The sequence below is a fragment of the Phalacrocorax carbo genome, chromosome 12, assembly GCF_963921805.1.
Source record: "Phalacrocorax carbo chromosome 12, bPhaCar2.1, whole genome shotgun sequence".
NCBI lineage: Eukaryota > Metazoa > Chordata > Aves > Suliformes > Phalacrocoracidae > Phalacrocorax > Phalacrocorax carbo.
Window position 1 is genome coordinate 11,030,360 of NC_087524.1, and position 25,440 is coordinate 11,055,799.

Below are 25,440 nucleotides of genomic sequence, written 5' to 3' on the forward strand. Positions count from 1 at the left end.
TCTTGGGCCGCATACCTCCGGGACACAGGGCTCTACCCACCCTGGGGACAGTGATGCACAGACACCAATATGATGGATACAAAATGTCCGTCTATTTGGCTGCGTCACCCACTTATATAGCTCTTGCGGTTCCTGTTCCTGCCACTCCTATGGGGAGGAGTCTATCTTTCCGTCACATCCCGTAATCTTCCGGTCGCCGATCCCTGTCTATTCCCCTACAGAGAGGTAACAAACAGCCCGAGTCCTGTGACTCCTGAAGAGCTGTTTTCTATGCTGCAGGACAGATGCTGTCTGTGCTGAGCCTCTACAATTTCCCTGTCACCCCCATGGTGTGGGATTTGCTGTAGAGCATGACAGCTTCTCCATGGTCACATGCTGAGTTTATTTAAAACATGGCCAAGGTCCAGAGCATGCACAAGTATGAGGATACCTTCAGAGGACACCTGCCCCATAGTGTCAACCACTGAGAACCCCTTCCATGGCACACCCTGTATTTTCTACAACAGTTACACTCTGCAGAGTAATTCAGCTCACCTTGAAAAGTAATTCAGACCACTTCCTGTTCAGGGGCTTTACCTACTTCTCTGTTGACACCATAGGTAGATGCACTCTGGCAGACCTGGGCAATCATTCCACACTCTTGAAACTAGAGGCCTTAGTGGTTTCAGTCAGTCATATGCTTCAACGTAAAGTGCCTAAACACAGCCCTCAAGCCATCTCATCCACTGTCACTGTATGGGATGTCCTCATCTCCTATTCTGAAGCACCGCAGGGTGCTCATCTCATAATCAATTAAGAAGTTGCTCTTTGTTTAATGACAAAGCTGATTTACAGGAAAAAGGATTTTGGCATTTTAGCATTAGCACTACAGAGACACTACATGGCATTTAATCTTAGAACTACTTCTAATCTTTTTCCTTGCTGGAGAAGCACAGCCCCTTGTTTGATATAATTACCACTTTCTGATCTGAGAAGTAGCATTTTACACTGAAATTGAAATGGCTGGGTTTTTACCATCTCATATTTAACCTTGGTTTTAATTAAAATCTATCATTTGACATTTCTTTCCTTGCTTCTAAGGAGAGTTGACTTCTGCTTGAAACAGACAAGCAGGGTAACGAACCTTCGGGAAAGTTTGATGAGGGATGATTTTACCCCAGCATTTGCAGAGTTCTTGGAATATATAAAGTGCTAAGTATTATTAGTCACTGCAGTTTATAACATTTTATGCTTTTGCAGCTCACTGCAAAACATTAATTACTATAGCCCAGACAGGATGATCAAAATGCATTTCTATTCAGAGGGATATGATTTTTTCCACATTAGCCACGAGAGGGCAGGGAACGACGTAACTCCCAGCCTGCTCATTCCAGTGAGCTCAGGACAGTTCCCTTTCAGAGTTGTTCAGCCCTCCGTCCCTCTGCAAGCAGGAACAATGGGGACAACAGTGCCAGAGCCTCTTCCACCACCCAATACTACTGTGTGGTGCAGCATGTCCCCTCCTAGTCATAAGATGGAGAACAGGGATGCATCTCTCCACCTGCAACACAACCAATGCCCACGTCTCCTGTTAACTCAAGCCATTGTATCACGAACAGCCCTCCATACCTGCTCCCACATTCACCTCCTCTCATCCTGGGGTCTGGGTGAAATGTCTGGCAATCCTGAGCTTAAACAAAGTGGCATCAGTTGAAAAGGCTGGCCTTACTTCCTCCTGAGCTGTTGGCAAGACTGGGTGGCTTTTTGCACGTGGGATGAAATCGCCCAGCGTAGAGCTATATAGGATCAGACCGCTGTTTCCCACCTTGCTTCCTTTTTTTCCCCCACCACTATTTTTTCCTTTTACTTCCACAGGTACATCGGCCACCTGGGAGACAGTAAGAGGAGACTGCAGTGCCGTCCCTCTTCCCATGCAAACAGGTTATCTATCCTGAGAGCACAGGGAGGTAACAGGACTGGTGCTGCTGGGACCAGCCAGCAAAGATTAAGGAATCTCCCCCACAAGAGATTTTAAAGAGCAGGCCAGGCTGACATCCATTAGAGGTGACCGAAGTTTTTTCAATCCTGTTTTAATGGAGGAATGGGGACTATGTCTATTTCTCCTGTGATCACAAGATTCAGTACAGCAGTGATTGTACCACTGATGAAGATTTACTAAGGCAATTCCTGTGAACTTTTACAGGGCAATTCTCCACAGCTTCAATTCTAAAATGCCAGTAATAACTACTAGAAGGGCAGAGCACTGAAATTGCTTAAGCTAATCTCCCAAACAGCCAAACTCCAAGATGTGCACACCAAGAAAAGCTCCCTCTGCTATGGGAGACAGAAAGAAGGAAAACAGGCTTCTTGCAGTGCCTGGATCCTCTTTTTTTCCTAAGGGAAGTTTTGCTGTGCTCACACTAACTCAAGGATTTTGTTTTGGCATTTGATTCGCATGGACATTTTATGTGATTCCATTGGCAGAGCTTTGTAATTTAGCATTAATTAATGTCAATTAATGTATTCAGTTGCTAAGCTCTGGAATTAATTTCATTAGTTTTCCTGCACAGCTGTTTTCCCTGCCATAGGTAATTAGGACATTATGCTTTTTAATTCCAGAACCCTCACCTCCAACAACAGCTGCTGTTTTTAATATACAACAACAAAGTCACATTGTGCCTGGAGAGAAGAACATAGCAACTCCCAGCTCTTACACCCCCAGACACTTTGATTTTGACAGGTTTAGACACCTAGAGTAGGATTCTTCTTAGGGAATGGCAACTATTTGTAAAGAGGAAGGAAGAAAAGCCACAGAACCAAGAATAGAGGAGACATCTTGTAAGGAAAACCTCTGACAAAATTAATCTGTTTCAGTGGTGAAAGAGAATTGCAAATGCTAACACGTAGCAAATGTTAAGAGCTGAGGGGACCATGTGCCATGAAATATTTTAGTCTTCTGTTTAGCTTGAGCTCCGTGCTAATACGTTCTCAAGGGAAATGCATCTAGCCTGTTCTAAAGACATTTCTTGCTGCAGTTGTTGGAGTCGGAAGGTTGTTGGTGGTTACTGGAGGTTGGTGAGCCTCTGCAAAAGTATAGGGGAGAGTTTCAAATCCTTTCCTAAAGCAGAGTAGGACTTTTGTCAGGATACTTTGTTGCCGAGAGCTATTTTGTATGACATATCAAACCATAATACCCACTGCTTTCCAGTCAAAGTTTGCATTTTATTACAAGGAGAGTCAGAGAAAATATTCACTGTACTCATTGTGAGTGTATCATTCCTCCTGATTTTTATTTTTCTCATCTTCAATTCACTGAGAAATGTGTCCTTCTCTCTACAAATAAATCCACTAAGGACAAATCAGGAGTTTATGCAGAGCATCCACACAGTCTATGACTTGTTTGTCTTCCAGATTTACTATGGAGTATCCCAGTTCATTACTGAGCAGCTTATACATTAGGGGTAGTATCTGCTTTTGAACGATGACTGGCATCCTGTAACTGAAGAACTGTAAGAACATGGCAGTAACATATCTCACTGAAAGATCCAGGCCTGTAACCCCTCTCCAAGACTGACCAGTAACAGAGGCTTAGAAAAGATTACAAGAATTTGTCCAGGTGCATTGGCAGTCCAGGCATACCTTCAGCATCCACAACCTCCCATGGCAATGAGTACCAGTACCACAGTTTAATTAAACGTTCTCCCATACATTAGTCTTTCTACTCCTTATTTGAGAAACACACAAAATGACTGTTCTTTATCTATTTCCATCTGGTCTGAATGTTGATTTGTGAAACATTTATGATATGGGAATATATTCACAACTCTCCAGGACTCAGCAACTGCAAAGCAATTAACCAGTAATGAAGATCAGTGAAATGAAGCCATCCCATTTACTAACTACTCACAAATCTGTTTTTATCCTGCTGTTACTCTTTCTTCATTGCATGTCAGTCAGGAACCTTTCTTTACATGGGGAAGCATATCCTCTGCCATTTCTGGCATAAGGACACAATTAGAGAAAATAACTGATGCCATTCTCCGGGACAAATACTAATCATGATCAGGAAAAAAAAAATCACTGCACAGGTTTAGGGCACTATGGAACATAATTTACCACTCTAGCTATGTTAGCAAAAGACTGTCAGACTAGGTTGCCTACTCAGTTTTTCCACAGCAGTGATTATTTTATTCTTCCTAGCAATGTTCTCTGAAAACAGAAATTAAAGTCCTAGTACAAATTTGTGATTCAGACACTATTGGCCAGCTGCTCAGTCCCTGTTGATCAGCAAGCAGAGCATGCCTGCTGACTCCTGGTAAGTTTTTGGTCTTACCTGCAGCCACAGCAGCACCTAAATTACCTTTCAGTAAGAAAAGTTGCTGTGTAAATCAGGACAGCAGAAGAAAAGCAAGGGAAATAAAAGCACTTGAATATCAGGAGCTCTCTAAATTTTAGGTAGCACATTAGAAACCCCTTAGCTTCTTTCATCCACACTTAAAAAAAATATACACAAACTAAAAACTTTTCTCAAAATTAATTGGCATCTATCTACACAAGCGGATGCATATCTCATAAATGTAACAGTTGATTTTCTTGACTTGCGTCTATAGGAACTGTCACTTAGACATCCTTTGAGTCAGCTTTGCCATTCTGTCAAGGGCCAGTGGGTACCTAGTTAGTCTCCAAATGCCTCGTAGGAATCCATCTTTCTAATTTTAGATTCCTTGGTAGGGATCACCTGAATAAAAATTACCTCCCATGTCAATTAGCTTGAATCAGGCCTTACTGGGATAACCCTCCTTAGCTCAAATCAGATAAACCCATTAAGGATCTTTCAGGACTAAAACCCATATGCCATTTAGTTTATACACCTTCTGAAAGCACTTCAATCTGCATTTTAGCAAACCTGGATTTAACTTCCACCACTCATTCTGCCTGCTGACTAAGGTGGTGAACATAACAGAGAGAAGCTTATCATGTGGTTAAGAACTGTAGGGGATTAATTGTCACGCTGGGGTGTTGACCTGAAACCAGGCAAAAAAAAATATTGCGATTCCTGCTGACTTTGCCGGCTTGCCTTTGATCCTGCTCCAAAATCAAAGTGGAACACCAGGGACACCCAAGCATACAAATGGAAATGTGAGATAAGGTTCATATGAACTTCTTCCAACCAGAAAAATCAGGTTTACTACTGTGCTCTCAGTCGCAGCTTGACTCAGATTGGGCCTGAAGCCTTTAGAAAATAACAAAACCATCACATTTGATGAGATGAAAATTTGTCTGGTGCTCTCCAAAATTTACACGACAGGATTAACAACATAAATGGCAACGATTAGACCTGCAAATCTGTCTCTATCAATACAACAAAACTGCACAGTGTGCACTCAGATTGTTCATCACTACCTGTACCCTAGTTTGATGAGACACAATGCATTCAGAAGCAGTCCAGATTTTTCGGGATCCTGAGGGAAAAAGAAAGTAGGGAGAATGTGCACTCAGGTACAACATTGCTAGCCAGATCTTCAGATGGTATAAATCAACATGCCACTGAAGGTATACTGATTTATGCAAGCTAAGAGACTCCTATTTTAGTCCTTGTAAACCTTTTACATTATGTATATAAACACAATAAATAAGATGCACAGGCAGACCATAATCAGGCAGCAGAGATAAAGAGTTATTGGTGTTCTAGCAGGGAAAACCCAATACTAAGGTTGTTGCTGATAGATGTTCTTGAACAAACCTGCCAGGGAGATGGGTTGACACCATACTCTGCTGACATTTCAACTTCATCTCACCTAAAGCTGCAGTTGCATTACTCAGCTTCTGCTGGAAAAGAAACCAGCACAAGAATGAGGTGTTTTTTCTTATTTTTACTGAGTTCAGGAGGTTTTTGCTTAGCCCTTATATTTCCGCTTCAAGACTTTTTATTTTATTGTACAGATTGTGTGGTTGTTTCTACACCACTCCCTTTCTTGCCTTCTTTCTCCCTGCCTTGTTTTGGCAAGTCTACCTTCTCAAATTTAATCCCTTTATTGAATTTTTACACTTGGTTAACTCTCAAAAGAGATATTCCAAACAAAGTATAAATAGGTAAATGCAAGAACACTAAAAAAAAAAAAAACCACAAAAAAAAAAAACCAAGAAAAACTATTTGCACATTACCCTCAGCTTGAAAAAAATGTATGTTTCTCACTTCAGCACACTTCACCCCATCACCCCACTGGCAGCTACACACCTGCTTCATTCCAGAGGAGAAAGGTTTGTTCATCCATTGGAGGGTCATAGGTAGTTCATCCAGGAAAAGGAGACTGATTTAGTACTTAGAAGAAGGCTTTAGTAGCGAAGCGACCTGAATACACCAAGTTGATCATGGTAACTAGAATAATGGACCATGAGCATGCTCTTAGCCTGTCTCAGTCTTAATAAAGCTTACTAATTTGTTAAGCACTCAAGAAGTCTTTTGCAGAAATGCACTATAGCTGTGCAAAATGTTCATGTTACAGCCTAAGAACCCAAAAAAGACCATTCAAGGCTTTTGGAGCATGGCACTCTCTCTGCCATGAGAGAGCTGAACATGTGAGCTGAACATCCTTCAGAAGCATCACCAGAATATAGCTCCTTAAACACTGATTGTAGTGCTTCATCTCAATGACCTCAAATCCTTAATGCCTTAGAGCAGTAATATTTTGTGCCAGAATAGACACTGTCCTGTTAAAATATTTCATCCTCATTTAGCATGTCCCGAGAAATAGAAAGCCTCATGTTCCCAACCTTGCCAACATGTTCAGGTAAGTGAAATTGAGAGGAGAAATAATAATCAGAGATTGCAAATTATAAGACATAGAGATAATACATTCTTTCACTTTTACTAATCTTGCATACCTTGAAAAGGAAAGACCTTTAAAAGTTAATGGTTTCTATCATAACTGTTTCTTTTCAAAGCTCATCTTCCAAAAAATTCTCTTTCATGCTAAATTTCAATGAGTTAAAAAACTGATTACCTTACAGTTACCTTTTCAGACAGTTTTTAAGTTTCCGATGACAAAATACCCATTTAAGTGATACCACTGCATTTGGAGGTACAACTCAGGGGAGAATTTTATCCATTTTTAAAGGAATTAATTGACTGCATCATTAAAACGTATTGCAAATGGTAAAAATCTGCTTCTTAGGTTGTAGCAAAGCTGCTGTTTACAGAGGAAATAATATGGAATTACAATGATGAGATCTATGGTAGCCAGGCCTGCGGTGTGATGCCTGCCCGAGGCAATCCAGTGTTGTGGAAAAGAAATCCAGGGAGGAAGATCTGCAAAGGCAGCAGAGCTCAAAGATAAACCTTGAGAAAGCATGGTGGGATGAGAAAAGCCCAGTGGGTGGCTTAGGGTGCCTGAGATAATTTACAGCCAATTAGGAGAATATTTTGGAGTTGCAGGTAAAGGAGGCTCCCAGAAGGGAGAAAAGCACCTCTAGAGGCAAATCAGGGAGGGAAAGGAGCTGATGAAAGTGAAGGACAATGACAGGACAAGCAATAACAATGAAGAATACACTTAGGCTGGTCGTTAAAAGGTTTCTAATACAAGAGAAATTAGGTATTTTCAAAGATAGTACCTAAGGCAAAGTATCCATGGTCTGTTAAAACTGTAAAGCTATGAACAAGGTGATATTATGTACTGTGTGAAACAACAGCAGCTAGACTCTGTGACCCGGGAACTTCTCTCCAATGCCATGTTCCCATGAACAAAAATTAAGTAGGGAGAAAGAAAAGTGCTGTTTATAGTAACTCCAATTACTGCTTATCCCCTGCTCTTCTGACTGACCTGCCTTGAAACAGTCAAGCCCCTCATATTTAATAAGTGAACCACTAAAGAGATGTCAGATTTCCATCATAATATTGTGTGGTTACAGGAATATGAGGGCAGTCCAGAATACCACAATATTTGGGAGCTGATGTACTTACGACCATCCACTGTCTTTGCCTCCAGGTGCACAAGATCAGGTTCTCTACTGGACCCCATCATAGACCTGTAAAAGACAGATTGATGCAAAGGCATTAAAAACAACAGATACCATGAATGTCTGAAATATTAATTCCACAAGAGAACCTGTTTAGCTGGATCTAAACTCATAAGTAAGAGCGGATCATCTTGGAAGGACTTTGGAGTTTTTCCTAAAATAAACTTGAAAATTTGAAAGAAATTCTACCATTTCATCGAATCAATGCCACTGTACTTATGAGTTCTTTATTTCTGACCCCATTACTTCACTTCTTTCCAACTGGAGACTTGTTTCTGTTCTCGTTGGTGCCTGGCATTTTGATGTGTCTCCTGGTTTGGTCAGAAGGATGCATTTCAGTTCTGGGTGGGATATAGAAGACCTTAATTGATGGGATAATAGTGTTTGCCAGCATACTAATTATAGCTGTTCCTTTGTATTGGACATGTTATGCACATTTGTTTAATTGACACTCTTAATGATCAAAATTCCCTCATTAATTAAGAAATTTTAAAAACCCATTTCATCCTGAGACATTTTATCACTTCTGATCTAGAGGTCTTTTCCAACCTTAATGATTCTATGATTCTATAAAAACAATGTTTCATTAATAAAATAAATGTCAGATTGATTCATAAAATGACCATTTGTTCACTCTGAGTTAACAAACAACAACATAAAGACATTGAGCACTGCACATAAGTGGTTTACAGAGTCAAGCTTTGCTTCCATCGTTGAGGTTCCCCTGGACTGGCACTGCTGGCCTCAACAACTCCCTGGGACAGTCCAAATGGCCAGTGGTTTGATGGACAGTCTGAATTATGGCAGTGCTGACAGCAAGTATGTGCCAATCCCATTGTACAGCAATGTCTCTGACAATCAGCCTTGTTCCTGGTCTTGGTCCTATCATCCAAGTCATAATACTAGATTAAGACTAAGGGTTAAACAACCAGCTTCTTGTTAGCTGCCTGGCCTCCAGGTTAATAGATGCATGAGGGAAGAGAAACATTCATTTCCAGTGATAGACGAATTAGACGCTGTTCTGTTCAAAGACTCGTTATTTTTCAGGAAATCAAAAGTGAGGTTCAAACAGTGATTTAGACCCTAATTCAGTTCCCACTGACTGCAATCAGAGGCAGCTCCAACCCTTAATCATGATGTGCTAATAACCATTATAAAAATGTTAACAATAACAAGATTATTTGTGTCCTGATTAATCCTCAGCTTTGCTTGACAAAGTCTATAACAATTCTCTAGCTAGAAAAGGTTTGGATTTTTTAGTTCTCCTTTGCTGGGCACTGGAATTTCAGAAAAGACACTGACCCAGCATTGCTTTCACCTCTTCCCCATTTTTAATAACATTTATGGCAAGGTCTTTTCCTCCTAAACATTCAACTTCCATTTAAAATCTCTGCTTCCTGATAATTGACACCAAGTGGGTGGGAAGGGAATACTTTCCCAGGACATTTTTCCTTTACCTGCTATTGTCAGCAGATTTATCGCCAAAATGTTAGTTACAATTCAGTTCAAGATAGATAGATACCAATTGCAAGCAACTCTAAAAAACTGCAGAAGGACTAAGATTGTAATTTGGCATATCTCCTTTTTATTCTTGTTTACTCAAGCAGGCTTTAAGCACACCTGGAACTGGGCTATTGCAGAAGACACAGTACAGCTTTGTCAGTGCATTCCTCCTCCTGACCTCACACAGCCCCATGGGGTTGTGACCTCTCCAAAGAAACAAGGATTATATTCCACGGATTTGAATACTTTGTCATTCAACAATGGTATTCATCCAGCAAAGAACTTACCCTAATTAGCCTGTGAGTCTACAGCCAGGTATTTGTGGGTTTCCTCCTCACAGTGCTGTTCTGACCCCAGTAAACCACCTCTATTGCATCTTCTCAGGCAAAGACAGCTAATTCAGAATGAGACATCTCACAGATGGATGGGACGTGATTGTCACTGTTGTTTTCACTTGTGATATGAGTTGTAATTTACATCAAACTCTTAAATGTCTTAAGAGCAGCATATAAATATCTGGACCTGCCATGCCCTGAAAGTTAGAAGGCTACAGCTGTAGTGACCTGCATATTACTTAGTCTTACACTAGAACAGCCAGTATTGGGACTGTAGAAGCATCAACTCAAGGTAGAATTAAGCCACCAATTGTCCCAAGTATGTACAGAACAAGGATGACTGAAACATGCCTGGTGATAAACATTATTCATTTACTCATGGGCTTCCTTTCTTTCGATATCTCTTAACCCCTGCAAATTAGAAATGTGATGACAAAGAAAGATGAAAACTAAGGCCCAGAGAATCTAAGAGAGTTCTTAAAGTCAAACAGGATGTCTGAGGTAGAGGCAAGAACCATATCCTATAGATAGGTCTTCCTATCTGCTAGATCTTTCTTCCTACCTTAGAAAATACACATTCTATTGCTTTGAAATACAATAGGCTTAATTTACTTGTGACAGCACAAGGTCACAGTCAGACCCATATTATTAAATGATAACATGAACAATCAGTTGCAAAGGACAGGCAAAATACAAATACATGTCTGCTCAAATCAATATTAGCTGTGCACAGCTGACATCCAGAAACACACCACTCACATCAGGATTCTGCTGAGAGCTTACTGACCAGAATTTTTTTTAATGTCACATTTTCTTGTGTCATGCTGTCTTATTCCATGGTAGCCCTTTGATATTTCTCTATACATCCCTCCATACCACCTGAAAAGCCACATAAAGTAAGATTCATCTTGACCAGTTACACACTATAGATGTTTAACTCTGAGCTAATCACACCCAACCTTCTTGCAGGCAGTGAGGAGAAACAGGCAGCTTTGCACTGTGGTTCATCTGAATGCTGTTAGATATGACTTCATGAGAAGCCAAACTTTATTGTAGAAAGGGCTGTTTCTATCCATTGCATATTTGTCTGGACACCTACACCACAGACACCCACATGTGACCACGTAAAGGTCCCAATGCAGGTAACACAACAGACCTGAAATATGTTTATTACCTACATTTAAAAACATTAATTACAGATAAACTATGTGTGCAACTGAAGGGGAAAGGGAATGTCCTGGGCTGCCTTCTCTCTGGGAGAGTAATGTTCTATATAGTTTACCTCAGCTTTATTATTTACTATATTGCATGTAAAAGCCTAGAAGACATTCAGAAATGCAATATTGATCACAATGAGCATATACAGAAGATAAGTACCATGCTCTTGGTTGCACTGCACCTGAGAACACACACAAGACATATCCCTTCACATGCACAGGACAATCAGTTCTTAAAGCATCTACTGGAAACAAGGTGTTAGGAACTGTGGAATATACATCAGAATTCTTAAATTTTTAGTATGTCAACCAGATCTATCACAACACTACACTATTGGTGAGTTTTCTTGGCTTTTTCATTTGGTTGGGGTAGAAAAGGATCATCCTTAAAAGCTGAGGACAATGCACTTCTACAAGCCTGAGTATTATTAAATAACAGAGTTAAGCCTATGGCATCAGTATGAAACAAAATGAATAAATGTAATGCTACAAAGAAATTCCAGTCCTGAGTGATGAATAGATTTGAAGGTTTTTATACCAAAGCTAAAGTCATCAATAAACACAAGCTTCACACATAGAAGAAAGAAACTACATGCTGGATTTGCCCTATATAACACCAAAGTCTCAAATTCGATGTTTCTAACTTGATACAACTGCCAGCTCTGCTTCATTATCTTTTGTGCACCTGCTCAGTGCAACCTGGTCAATGTACACTTCGCAAGCTAAACAAGGAAAAGTGCTGTGCATTCGATAGCTTATAAACCAAGCACCCTGCAAAGAACAGGGGCAGATGAGCAACACTCTGGGACCCACTCAGTTACTGATTTCTCTCAAAAATTTCTCTGAAAATAAACAGCAGTCCAAAACTTTGCCATGGCCTGTTCCGGGCAACGTTTGTTAGCTATGCCAGCAGCACTTTCTTCTCATATTTCTTAAGTCTATTCTTCCCTTTCTGGATCTGTTCTCAATGACCAATCACTCATATATCCACAAACTTTTCTTCTTGACACAGTCTGTATTTTCACTTTATGGTAAAATGCCAGCAAGCCCTTTGTCTGTCCCTTTAATCTCAGGCTTTCTGTAATACCCCCTGAAATTTCAGTACACCAGGGATGTGCTTGCAACACTTTCTGCTGAATGGTGCCTATTGTATTTTTGCAATTAGCCTTTTGTGTTTTGTTGGTATAATTGTCTGGATGTTTTGAAAAAAGTAAAAGGAAAAGAGGAAAAAGAAAAGATAAAAAATCTTTGGGGAAAATGAGGATTTAAAAAAGCCAAGGGGAGTGCAACGCAGTGACTCCACTGTCTTTATGCAGAAGATGCTCATATTATGAAAAACGTAGAACCCCTACAGTCCCATTACACAGTTGCTTCCTAAAATTTTAATCACCATCAAGCCTGCTAAGCAGTCATCTGCACTTGAGAGCTTCACAAATTGGTATCAGTGGCTGCAGCGCAGCAATTGCTCTGAATGCAGATTCTACGCCCACAGTGAGAAGCAGCACAAGGAACAGACCCCGAAACATCCTCTGATTTAGAACTAGGCTGCACTAAACAAAAGTGGCCTGGCACTGCCCATTGCACAGCAAATGCTAGTTGGCATATTTCTGTAATGACCAAACCCTTGCCATCTCTCTTAAACATTTCTAAAACCTTGGCTACCTTGGCCTGTCAGCTCTTCTGAGCCAAGGAAATTCAATAGAGACCCTGTTATCCCGGGGTTTCCACCTCTTCTATCTTTTTTCACTTCTGGGACAAAAGCAATTGTTTATGGATGCTGGGAACTCATGAGGCTTGCAAGGCAGTCAGACAACTCGGAACTGCAAAAAGACATCACTGTGAAGAAAGCATAAGTTTCCATTTGGTGTATTTAATTTCAAACTACCATTTCTCATAAACAAAGAACTCAAAGCACCAGACAATAAGGGCACCATCTCAAGGGCTTGTGCATTCTAGAAAGTAGCTCAGGGTGCCTTTGGTTTTGGATACTTGACTTCAGACACAGACACTCCATGTCTGGAACTACATGCACTAGAAACTTGATGACAAACTTTTCATATGTATTCCTTGTATCATACTTGCTCACAGGAACCAAAATCAAAGGTCTTTTAAGCTAAGCAATAAAAGCCAATGTTATTTTACAGAATCTTCAATGCAAATGGTCCAGAATGAAAGGCTGGAAGAAGAGAAATGCTACTATGTCCTTTCCACAGAACCGGAGCAAATGGTGTTCATCCTTTATAGGGGGACAGAGATGCTGTGCAGCTTTCCCACATCTCAGAGGAAATGAACAATCAGGACTCCTACAGCCATCCCTCACCTTCTTTTCCAGGGAAACAGTTATGATTTGTTCATGCAGCAAAATATGACAGACAAATGTCAGGTAACAACATGACTCTACTAAGGTGGGTGGAATGAAATCCACACGGTTCTGGCCATTTTGAGCTTATTAACACTGGCTCAGACTAGGTTAGAAGTGGCTGCAATGGAACACCAAACAAAAAAGTGACACATCACTTGGAAAATCCAGTTTGATCCCTCATCATTAAAAATGCTCATTTGCCTCTGTACTCTCTCTCCCCTTCCTGCAACCTGTCCTGATTGTCTTTCTGGACATTAGACTGTAGCTGCATTCTGTAGATGACTTTGTGCTTAACATGTTATTTTTTTTGAAATTACTCCTGACCTTCAGCATTCCTTCCTCCCAGTGCCCATCTAAGCACAACTCCATCTCCACATATACTGTATTATACAGAATGACTAATTAGCTGCAACAGACAGGTGGAAGAGAGAACATACTCTCAGAGATCCTTATGCCAAAGTTGTCCTATGAACATAAATATTCTAACAAGCTTTATCCTGTCACAATAGAGCTATAAAGTTGCTCTGTTCAGCACATGATAATGGCTTTGTAATTCAATTATTGGTAGAATTTGCCTTTGGGGATTTATCTTCCTTTAGCCTCAGCATTCATGCGAATCCCTTATCATAAATCTTGCCAATGCAAAACCAGCTCCCCCACTGCCTCTGGGATGCATCCTGCCACTTCACGTTAAAAAACTGACAGCTTATTCCAACTTAGTGAATGGCAGGTTTCTGGTTTTGTCTTAAAGGACAGAATGAAAACAGCAACAATGCATGACGTCCATGGAGTCCTCGGTAGCATCAGGTTTTTTGTTCCACTGGTGCTTATATAACACTCTAAATCCTAATTGCCATTCATAAAAGTAATAACATGTAGCACTGAACAGGGAGCTTTTTGGCCAAAGGTACAAAAGTACTTGACAATCAACCTTTAAGTAACCTTCTCTGCATGTTACTGATTTGTTCAGACCTGTGGAAAAGCACAAGACCAGCAGACCAAGTTAGACATAGCGGTTAAGGAAAATTTTTGTTCTCAGCTTTATAGATAAATTCCACTGATTAGTAAAGAGAACAGGGACCTCATTGATTTGACTAAGATCACACAGTTATATGGCAGAGACAAAAACAGCCCGAGAGGCCTCCAGGCTCCTTTTCTTTTACTACTATATTAAGTCCATGAGGACTTTGCAGACACTCTCTGTTCCTTTTTTGCTTGCAGAGGTCAGTGAATCTGCCCCAGGGAGCTAGGTGTGGGAGGGCATTCTTGTGGATTCTTTAGCTCAGTCCCTATTATGTGGAATTTTACAGATTCTACTATCCCTGGAACATGCTTTAAAGATTGCTTTCTACCTTTAACATCTCTTAACCATATTCTCCTGACATGTTTTAGAAACAAAGGGCCAGATTCCAGACAGGCATAAATCAGCACTTCATTTCTTTATATCTGGCCAGTAAATCTCCCCTGACAACAATATAATTAGATTTTCCCTGCTACATCTCTGTACTATTCTTTCCCACATTGTCCAATTAGATGAAATTATATAATTTTGTGCAATTCAACTGTGAGCCACTGGGCCAGATCCATCCTATAGTATGCTGTACTCAGTTTGTCACCTTTTCTCTAGAACTGATGAAAAATAGCAGTGCAGTGAGTAAAGCCCAACTTCTCCTAGTTGTGCCACCTCACAACACTGACCCAGAAAAACAGGCAGCTCTTGCTGCTAACACTAAAATAGATGAGTAGGTAAATGGGAGTAGTGGTGTGATTTCCAGGCCATAGGGAGTCACAATTCTACTCTCACCATCACTTTTTATAACCCTAGAGCAGGGCTATCCACAGCCTTCCACCCCATGATGTCCATGTACCCCACAGCTTCAAGGACAGTAGCAAACCAAGCCTTCTCCTCTGCTGCAGTAACACCACAGCTCTCCATGGAGGAGAGAGTAAACAGTTAAAACTCTAGAATAGATGGATGTAAATTATCAGGGCGGTAGGTTTCTAATGCTGGTAACGCTGGGTGGGAGGAATGTCTTAAAATAAGGACCTAAACTAATTGGATAATACTCAGTTACCAGGATTAGAGCCTCATTTCAAGACAGTCTTCCTGTCCTACATCTCTTTTTCATATATTGCAGGAAACTAAAGACATTTTACTGGCTTGAAGGGAGAGGAGGAGGAAGGTACCCTCTAGTTATAGCCTCTGAACTCAGCTCCCTGATATAATACCTCAGCCTTCACTGGTAACCTCTCTCCTCACCCCTCCCAGGTCAATGGGCCACAAGATGGGGACCAGGGGGGTAAAGGTGCTCCCACTGTAAGGGAAGATCAGGTTCATGACCACCTGAGAAACCTGAACATACACAAGCCTATGGGACCTGACGAGATGCATCCCAGAGTCCTGGGGGAATTGCCTGATGTAGTCACCAAGCCACTCTCCATGATATTTGAAAAGTCATGGCAGTCAGGTGAAGTCCCTGGGAACTGGAAGAAGGGAAACATTTTGCCCATCTTTAAAAAGGCTAGAAAGGAGGACCCAGGGAACTACTGACCTGTCAGCCTCACCTCTGTCCCGGGGAAGATCATGGAACAGATTCTCCTAGAATCCATGCTAAGGCACATGGAGGACAGGGAGGTGATCCAAGGCAGCCAGCATGGCTTCACCAAGGGCAAGTCATGCCTGATCAGCCTTCTATGATGGAGTGACTACATCAGTGGAAAAGGGAAGAGCTACAGATGTCATCTATCTGGGCTTCTGCAAGGCCTTTGACATCATTCTCCACAACATCCTCTGCTCTAAATTGGAGAGATATGGATTTGATGGGTGGACTGTTTGGTGGATGAGGAATTGGTTGTATAGTTACATCCAGAGGGTAGTGGTCAACAGCTCAATGTCCGGATGGAGAATGGTGACAAATGATGTCCCTCAGGGGACTGTACTGGGACGAGTGCTGTTTAACATCTGCATCAATTACTTCGACAGCAGTATCATGTCCACCCTTAGCAAGTTTGCAAATAACACCCAACTGAGTGGTGCAGTTGACACACCAGAAGGATGGGATGTCATCCAAGGAGACCTAGACAAGCTGGAGAGGTGGGCCCATGAAAATCTCATGAGGTTCAACAAGGCCACGTGCAAGGTCAGAGCAACCCCCCGTATCAATACAGGCTGGGGGATGAAGGGATAGAGAACAGCCCTGCAGAGAAGGACTTGGGGGGGTACTGGTGAATGAAAAGCTGTACATGAGCCAACAATGTGCGCCTGCAGCCCAGAAGGCCAACCCTATCCTGGGCTGCATCACCAGCAGCGTGACCAACAGGTCGAGGGAGGGGATTCTGCCCCTCTGCTCCGCTCTGGTGAGACCCCCCTGCAGTGCTGCGTCCAGCTCTGGAGCCTCAGCACAGGAAGGACATGGAGCTGTTGGCAGGGGGCCAGAGGAGGCCACAAAAATGATCCGAGGGCTGGAGCATCTCTCCTATGAGGACAGGCTGCAAGAGCTGGGGTTGTTCAGCCTGGAGAAGAGAAGGCTCCAGGGAGACCTTATTGTGGCCTTTCAGTACTTAAAGGGGAACTATAGGAAGGATGGGGACAATCTCTTTAGCAAGGCCTGTTGTGACAGGACAAGGGGTAATGGTTCTAAACTAAAGGAGGACAAATTTAGTCTGGATATAAGGAAAAAAATCTTCACAATGAGGGTGCTGAAGCACTGGCATGGGCTGCCCAGAAAGGCTGTGTGTGCCCCATCCCTGGAAACATTCAAGGTCAGACTGGATGGGGCTCTGAGCAACCTGATCTAGTTGAAGACGTCCCTGCTCACTGCAGAGGGCTTGGACTAGATGACCTGTAAAGGTCCTTTCCAATTCAAACCATTCTATGATTCTGTGATAATGGACCAAACCTACCTGATTTACTGCTTCTGTGCTGGTACAGTCTAATAGGATCACGATTTCACACCATGTTAAGACACATGTTTTTGGCATCTTATAGTGTTGTGGCCCAATCAATATACTCCGGAGGAGGCCAGGAGGTAATTTACAGCAAGAGTGCAAAGTCAACGCTGGTAACACAGTATGCTGCTCATTAAACATCCAACAGAAAATAGCAGTGAAACTTTCCTGGCATAGGTCTAGAGAAATCCACAGCTAACCTTACTATGCAGCTGCCTCACCCTCTTAAGGGCTGCCCTTTATAGGTACATACAGAGAAATCAGCTTCTTAGTCTAATGCCCGTTGAAGACTGACATGTTCCTGGGTACTGCACAGCACTGCAGGCTTCTGCTACGGAACAACCCCCAGATCAAGATTCTGAGTCAGGCATATGGATGCCTGCCTACTTCTGCAGATCTTTAACGGGGAGAAGTGGATGATGGGAGAGAAGTTGAAACTCGTAGGAGTCTATACTCATTTATAAAGTATCTCTGCATGACTTTTTAAGATAAATCAGCTGAACTGGGAAAACAAAACCACACCAAATGCATCAATCAGACTGGTGTCTCTCAGTCCCAAAGGCTAACTCAGGTGAACATACCTCTCCTCCCTACTCACAAATGAAGGACAAGGTTCTAAGGGGAGGAAGGGGGCAGAGAGAGGTACATGGTCAAGATCCTATTCAGTTACGACTTTTAGGAGAAGTTACTGTTTTATCCCCATATTTAGAGCCCCCATGATAATCAAATAGGATTGAGAACGGTTTTCTCTCACCTGGTGCCAAACTAAGGATTTGGGACCGAGGAGTTATATTATGCTCTGACAAATTTTTATTTGATTATGAGTAACAAGTTCTCTCAAGAGAGTACTGAGACCAGAGGATGCGGTTATTACAGACTCAGAGGACCAGAGCGTTATCAACCTCTGCTGTGTGACTTTGGGCAATTTTCTCAGCCTTGTCCAGGGAAGATAGATACGAATTTTGTATCTCAGTTTCTTGAGAACTAAAACTTATCATAAACCCAAAGAGTCTAAATGAGCTTTTAACAGCAACAGAAAGAGGATGGTGCATGTCTTTTTTCTGTCCTTGCTGACCCACACGGGGCTGGCAAGTATGTATGTCTGGAAGCCAGACAAGAATAAAATCATAATTCCCAAAATAAATCTGAGATATTTCAGCCTTCATTTGTACCAGAAAGATAAAGCTACATCAGGGTCCAGCTGTCTGCAAACTGAAAGCAGAGGTTTTCACTAAATCCATCAAAACGCCGGTGGGATCTTTAATGAACACTGCCATCTGAGAGTGTGCTTCCTCGCGCTCTATCTGGGCAGGCTGTAACACTGACCTTTCTGGTGAGGAAATGGCAAATGTCAGGGGCACTGAATGGTGACAAAGTGCTCTACTTTCTGTTACTCGCCATCAGTAATGTTAGCAGCAGCAGCAGCATGGAAAGGGCCAAGGAAAGGCACGGTTGCAGATTTGCTCTTCACTCTGGTCTTTGGCGGTGTTGCTTGCCTGCAGCTCATCTGTATCTTTAGGCTGGCAGCCATGAAGCTGCCTAAAAATATTAGCAAGGTAATTACAACCTGTGTTATAGAGGCTTGGACCTTCAGTATGACTTTCTCCCAAAGCCAAACTTCAACCGGAAACAAATGTGTTGTGTTCAATTCAGGGAAAAAAAGGAAAATTGAAATCAAGCAAAATTCACTACTTTTGCTATTCCCCATCAGTCAGTTGCTTAATTCAGATCTCCTGAAAACTGTCATGGGTCCCTATGTGATGTGTCCCTCTGGCATGTGTCCATCTCCACCATATTTAAGATATTAAATACATATATTTTTTATTAAATTTCTAGTACACTTCAGCTCATCACTTGTGTGATCACTTGTGATCAAGCAGATCATTTTCTGGTCGGGCTGTCACAATTGCCTTTGTTTGGCATCTTCCCCATCAGCCTCCAGCAGTTGCCCTGGAGTGATTAAAAGGTCTTGCTCAGTATCACACATCATCATTTGTAAACAGCCCAGATTTAAATTGCCTCAGCCCACCTGGGTAGGTGTGCAAATCTCACCAAGCCAAGATCTGACAAGAACACTGGGACAGTTCACCCAGCTTGCACCAACTTCTTGAATATAATGAAGTTTTTAACAGGGCTTTGACACTTTTTTCACAGAGCTTTTAAAATATAGTCTCTAGCCTCCTCTGGAAAAGAAAAGATATATACTCTATAATTCTATTTCGAAGATTAACTCTCTTTGCCATTGCTCATAAAAGGAGCACAAATATAGCCCCATCTACTCATCTGTCCTCCCAGCTGCTTACCAGTTTATCTTTTTCTCCCTTTCATTGTGCGTGTATATCTTTGTATTGTTTGAGGCAAAAGATTGGTCGGCTGCTTTTTTACAATGTTTGTATCCACTTTCTTCTCCTTCTCATACTCAGAAAAAAGCTAGACAGAGTGGAGACATAGCAACATCTTTTACCACACTGACATATCTCCTGCAATTTCTTCAGGGAATCATTAACATCATGGACATATGGCCCTGTTGGAAATGAGATATACTATGATATGCTTTCATTTCTAATCAGTCTGTTACACCTATTTAGTGCACAAAAACCCGGAGCTGTATTTTTTTGTCTAATTAAGACAGTCATCTTAGAATCATAAAATGGTTTGATTTGGAATGGACCTTTAAAGATAATCTAGTCCAACCACCTGCCACAGGCAGGGACATCTTTCACTACATCTGGTTGTTCAAAGCCCCATCCATCCTGACCTTGAACACTTCCAGGGATGGGGCATTCACAACTTATCTGGGCAAGTGTCTCACCACCCTCATAGTAAAGAATTTCTTCCTCATATCTAATATAAACTTACTCTCTTTAAGTTTAAAACTGTTACCCCTTGTCCTATGACTACAGTCCCTGCACCAGTAGAGCTTCTCAATTTTTTTCATAAGCCTCCTTTAAGTACTGAAAGGCCAACATAAGGTCTCCCTGGAGCCTTCTCTTCTCCAGGCTGAACAACCCCAAGACTCTCAGCCCTTCTTCACAGGAGAGGTGTTCCAGCCCTCTCGCTATCAAAGCTCTCTGATCTTCTTGAAGCATTTCTTTTGTACCTTCTACTTGCTTGTCTGGGTGCAATACTGAAATAAGCAAAAAAAAAAAAAAAAGAAAAATCAATAGCACTGATATGGTTAATGACTATAACTTGGTGATACAATTTTGATAAAATTTACCAGCTGAGTTTTACTATTGTTCATTTTATGCTAATTTTTAAGACACTTTTATTATTTGGCTTTATTTCTTCTTTTTCACCTCTAAGTTTTTCAAGGTTATGTTATGATTAAAATTAGCTGAGAATCTTTTCAGAAAATGTCTCATTTCGATTAAAAAAAATTACATTTTGCAGACATTTTAATGAGCTTTTTAACCTCTTATTTTTATTTTTTTAGGGCCAGCTTTAATTGAGATATCTTGACTTACTGACTTTCAGAAAATAATTTCTGGTTGAAGGCATGACTTGATCTGAGGACCAGAATAAAAATCTAGCTTTTAATGAGCAATCTCTGCATATATATTTTGACCATATTGAACTATATGCACTTTGACTAGTTTTATTTTGCAACTACTGGTCATGAATGTCTGTATTTGCAAGCCACACGGTATCACTATTGAACTGTGACAGGATGACCGGACCCCTTCAAAAAGCAAGAAAAAAAATGTAAAGTAATTCCCAATATGACTGATTCACCAATTGTGTTCACATTTTTATTCACTACAAATCAGCATCTTTGCCAGCAAAATTCCACCATAGGGATGTACACTGAAAATGGCCAAGTATCACAACAATAAGCTCAGAATTATTTTGATAAAGCATTTACCCAACTCTTCTAACTAGCATCTACTGCATTCCCTTCCCCTAATGCCAACTACATTAGTAAACACTGTGGTATCAACAACAAGCATGGTATATTAACTTGCTGTTTCTGTATTACCCTGCTGAACTAATATTGCTCACAGTACTCCTTCCTAGTAATCAGGATATTTTCATAGAGCACAGTTCCAGAATTACTAAGCACCGCGATAACTTTCGTACATTTTTCTGTCACAGTACATTTAACAGCAAAATCTCAAGAACCTGCCAGAGAAGTAATAACAAACATGGAAACTGTGGATATAGTGCAGAACGGTAGTGCCTTGGGGTTGTATGCAGTGTGGATTCTTTAATGTTTCCACAAGACACGTAATCTATGGTTGAGTCTCCTAGTCGATTATGCCTTCCTCAGTATACCACTTTCACATACCCAGATTATGCAGATATGTGATAAGATAGCTGAATTATATGAATTATTAGTGGCGTCAGTTTTACAGAAGCCATCACTAAAGCCTACTCAGCACAAATGTGTCCTTACAACTTTTTAATGAGGTAGAGAATTATAGGTTCCTTTTTCTCCTTTTGTTTTAGTTTTTGGGGATTTTTTTTTTAATTACATTTCGGTTTGTTGGGTTTGGTTTGGGTTTTGGTTTGTTTTTTTTTTCTTTCAGATAAGACGACTCCGCTCACCTCTCATTTTAAAGGTTTGAGTTTATATGCTCATCCCCATCTGATATCCTCCTCCACAAAGTGACATTACAACCGCTTTCATCACAAGCCTGGATGTCAGGGCAGCACTTAGAGCTGCAGGTGGAAGAATGAAAAGGGGAACAGAGGAGCTCTGAATAAACAAAGATTCTATTTTCATGTTAATGACTCCTCTTAATGAAACAGAGGGTACAAGAATACAAAATACATATGAGCTACAAGGAGCTGAGCTGTCTCTACACAGAGTGTTTTCTCAGAGTTATGCAGTAGGCATCACCATATTGCTTTAATGTTGTTCTTCAGGGGTTTAAATTTCTCTGGGGTGGCAATAGAAGGGGGTGTTTCACAGAGCAGCCAAAAATAAGGAAATAAAAAAGAAAATTCTCTTGGAAATAGATATAAGAAATGCAGCTGTAAAAGACACCACAGTTTCTCTGACAGCATTTGCAGGCAGAACCTTCTCAAGACTAAAACTAGCAAGCTCAGTGGTGTTAATTCAAAGACAGAGTGACACACAAACTATTTACAAGACCCCATGACAGAGTAAAATGGCAATTAAAATGTCAGTGAGCAATCAGAAAAATGCATCTTTGCTTTTATCAACCATTCAAATCTGTTTAAAAGACTTTAAAGTCTTCCAGATGTTCCTTCCCTGTCAAAAGAAGCAGCGTTAAGTAAATGCAGCTTCAAGAAGGCCTGATGCCAAAGACGTTCTTTGTGTCTTCCTGATCTTAGAAAATCGCAGTTTAGATAGTCCTGGAAGCAGTCTGCATTAAAGCAACACCTCAGACTTCCTTAGATATCAGAATATAGCCCTCATTCTCCACAGATATTATAGCCCTCATTCTCTCCACAATACAGCTGTGCCCTGGCTGATCCCTTCAAAACCATTTGATTTAGGGAAAGGACCAGGAACAGGAGGGAGTATCCTCACAGGCTGCTTTCCTTGAAAAGTCGTGACTTCAGGACATTTTTCTTCACTATTCACTCCTGGTCTTAAGAATAAGTGGAAGTCACTCTTCTGACTTTCCAGGTTGATTAGACTCAGCGCATTTCCAAGCCAAAATGTGTAAGTTAACAAACAAACCAACCAACCAACCAACCACAGGGCAATGAGCAAGGCTCTACCCAACTTGTGCATCAGCACTGGCTGTAGAGATGTTGCTGTATGAGTTTGGATTTCAACTGTACATCCGCACCCTCTTACGTCCCAGTTCCCTTTTGTTTCTCTTGCACGGGGAGTCAGCAGTGGCCGCGCTCCGAGTGCAAAGGGCTGACCTTATGATTCAGCACTTCAGTGTCTATTTTGTCCTTAGGTACTTGGCTGCACAGAAATGGAAATGCATAGAAAAACCCAGTGTTCCTCTCTGTGGTGTACACATTCTCAGTTACACACGCACAGCTCTGTTTTCTACTATGGATGGTTTTGAGGACACACAGTGTCCATATAACTGCAGCTAACAGTATTTTTTTTCCAAGGTCATGATGGTCCTAATAAATAAGTCTGAATGAATGTAACGCTGCCTCCGCAAGTTGTATTATTTTTACTTTTGATAGCAGAAGTACAGTCTAGTTTATACTAAGATGTGTTATGCAAGGGACATTTTGTTCAAGGTGAAAATACAGGCTTGCAGTTTCATGTTTTGTTTATGGCTGTAGGGAATTAGATGGGTGGTTGGAACATCTTTTCATCTTTTCAACTTACTCTGCCTTTGAAGCTCCAAGCCTGACTTCTCTTATTTGTTGGGTTCTAAGAGGCCTTCAAAGTTTGAGCTCCACAGAAAGGGAAAATGACCATTTTCATCATTATTCTTATTGCAGGCATCCATCAGCTCACTTCACAATAAACAACTACTGTAAGTAACGATGGAAAACTTCAAAAGGTTTGAAGTGGAGTACAGGACACAGGGATCCAGGGAACAGGGACATTCTTTCCAGCTCTCTGACCCTCCTAAGTGAGTACAATTCTGTTGGATGTCTCAAAGAGTGGGTCCCCAGATTTCTAGGATTTTCTGCTTTTATTAGCCCAGAAAAAAAAGCAAGAGATGTGTGGGACTGTGTGTTGCATCTGACATTTTGAAACCCTGTTAGGAGTCCTGTAGGAAAGAAATAGGAGTGATATGTATATGCCTGTCTATACAGACACTCACACAAAAACAAGTTTAAGTTAAAAATGGAATTCAGTTTGCAAAAGCTTCAGCTAGCAGGGGTTCTGAGAAGGATTAAAACGCAGGAGCAGCAAACAAAATCTCTGGTATATCCTTTGCAGATGAAATGTAAATTCAACTTTAGAAGTAAATTTGACCAAGAGCTCTTATTTCTTTCATAAATTATTTGACTGGACCACTCCTGAATCTTGATACGTTCTAAACCTGTGGTTTTGGCACAAATTTATAATTTAGAAGCTTCCATGGGGGTCTTGTTTTAATGATCTGGTTCAGCTCCTCCTGATCTCAAGATGACAGTTTTATCAAAAACTTTTCTTTTAAATGCCAGATTCACAGGACACAAGCCAACTTCTGCTCACAGGTGGACTACTGCCTCCATAAAGCGCCGATGAGAAGTCTTGCAGATTTATACCAGTGTAAGCAAAAAGAGAAGTAAGCCAAAATATAAAAAATTTAACTTATCTTTGATTTAGACTATGACAACCATATTTGCAGGAAAACAGTCCCATGTCTCCTTTGTTCCTCAGCTTTCTTTTCCACGTAAGTCAAAGTTACATTAATTGCTATTTCGTGACAGCGTGGAGGTGTTTCAGATAAGTATTTTACTGCAAGAGTGGTTACAGAGCTTTAAACTGCGTATGCAAATCATTGCTATGGAAAGCAAATGCAAAGAGATCTGCCTGCAATCAGAATCATGAGAAGAGAATCAGTACACCAGAATCACTGGGTAAATCTGTGATGACTAAAACTGAAGGAGATGAGACTCAAAATACAAAGAAATTTGCTAGTAGTGAAGAACTGAAGAATAAAGTTTGGAAGTACATCCGACGGTTATTCTTCAGTGTTTGTGGCCACTGTAAGTGTTTGAATCTGAAGTCAAATCATCCATTATAGACATCCCACATATTAAAAATTGTGAGATGCTCATATTCTATCATAACCATGTAGGCTATAGCCCAAAGTGAATTTAGATACAAATTGTATTGCATAATTTAATGCAGCAAAGAGTTAAGCTTGCATCAGTGACAAAGAGCTATGATACTTCTTTAAGGTAATTTTGGCACCAAACTTGCAAACGTTTTGCCATTGCTGTAACTGACTGACATTCAGAGATTCAGCAAGAGGACCTTACACAGGGCTGATTCATACAGCTTGAAATCTGACCGGAAATCTTGCATGGCTGCTTAGAAGCAATATTGCAGAGTGATTTAAGATTATAGTGAAGAATTGTGTATGCCTAGTTCAATGGTCATTAACTTGCTGACTTTCAAGGACTGAAGTAGGTCTAACAGCAGTTAAAAGCGTAATGCCAGTCACTGGACAATGTCCACTGTTACCCATAGCAG

The 25,440-nt window shown here is 41.0% G+C and overlaps 1 protein-coding gene across 4 annotated transcripts in view; it reads right to left on the minus strand.

Moving 5' to 3' along the window:
- SORCS1 (sortilin related VPS10 domain containing receptor 1) overlaps positions 1-25,440 on the minus strand; it is a 306,065-nt gene that overhangs the window by 77,145 nt on the left and 203,480 nt on the right. For all 4 annotated transcript variants that reach the window (XM_064464114.1, XM_064464113.1, XM_064464112.1 and 1 more), the window contains exon 6: positions 7,940-8,004. In XM_064464114.1, coding sequence (XP_064320184.1) covers positions 7,940-8,004 — 65 coding nt within the window. The remainder of the gene's footprint in view (positions 1-7,939; positions 8,005-25,440) is intronic.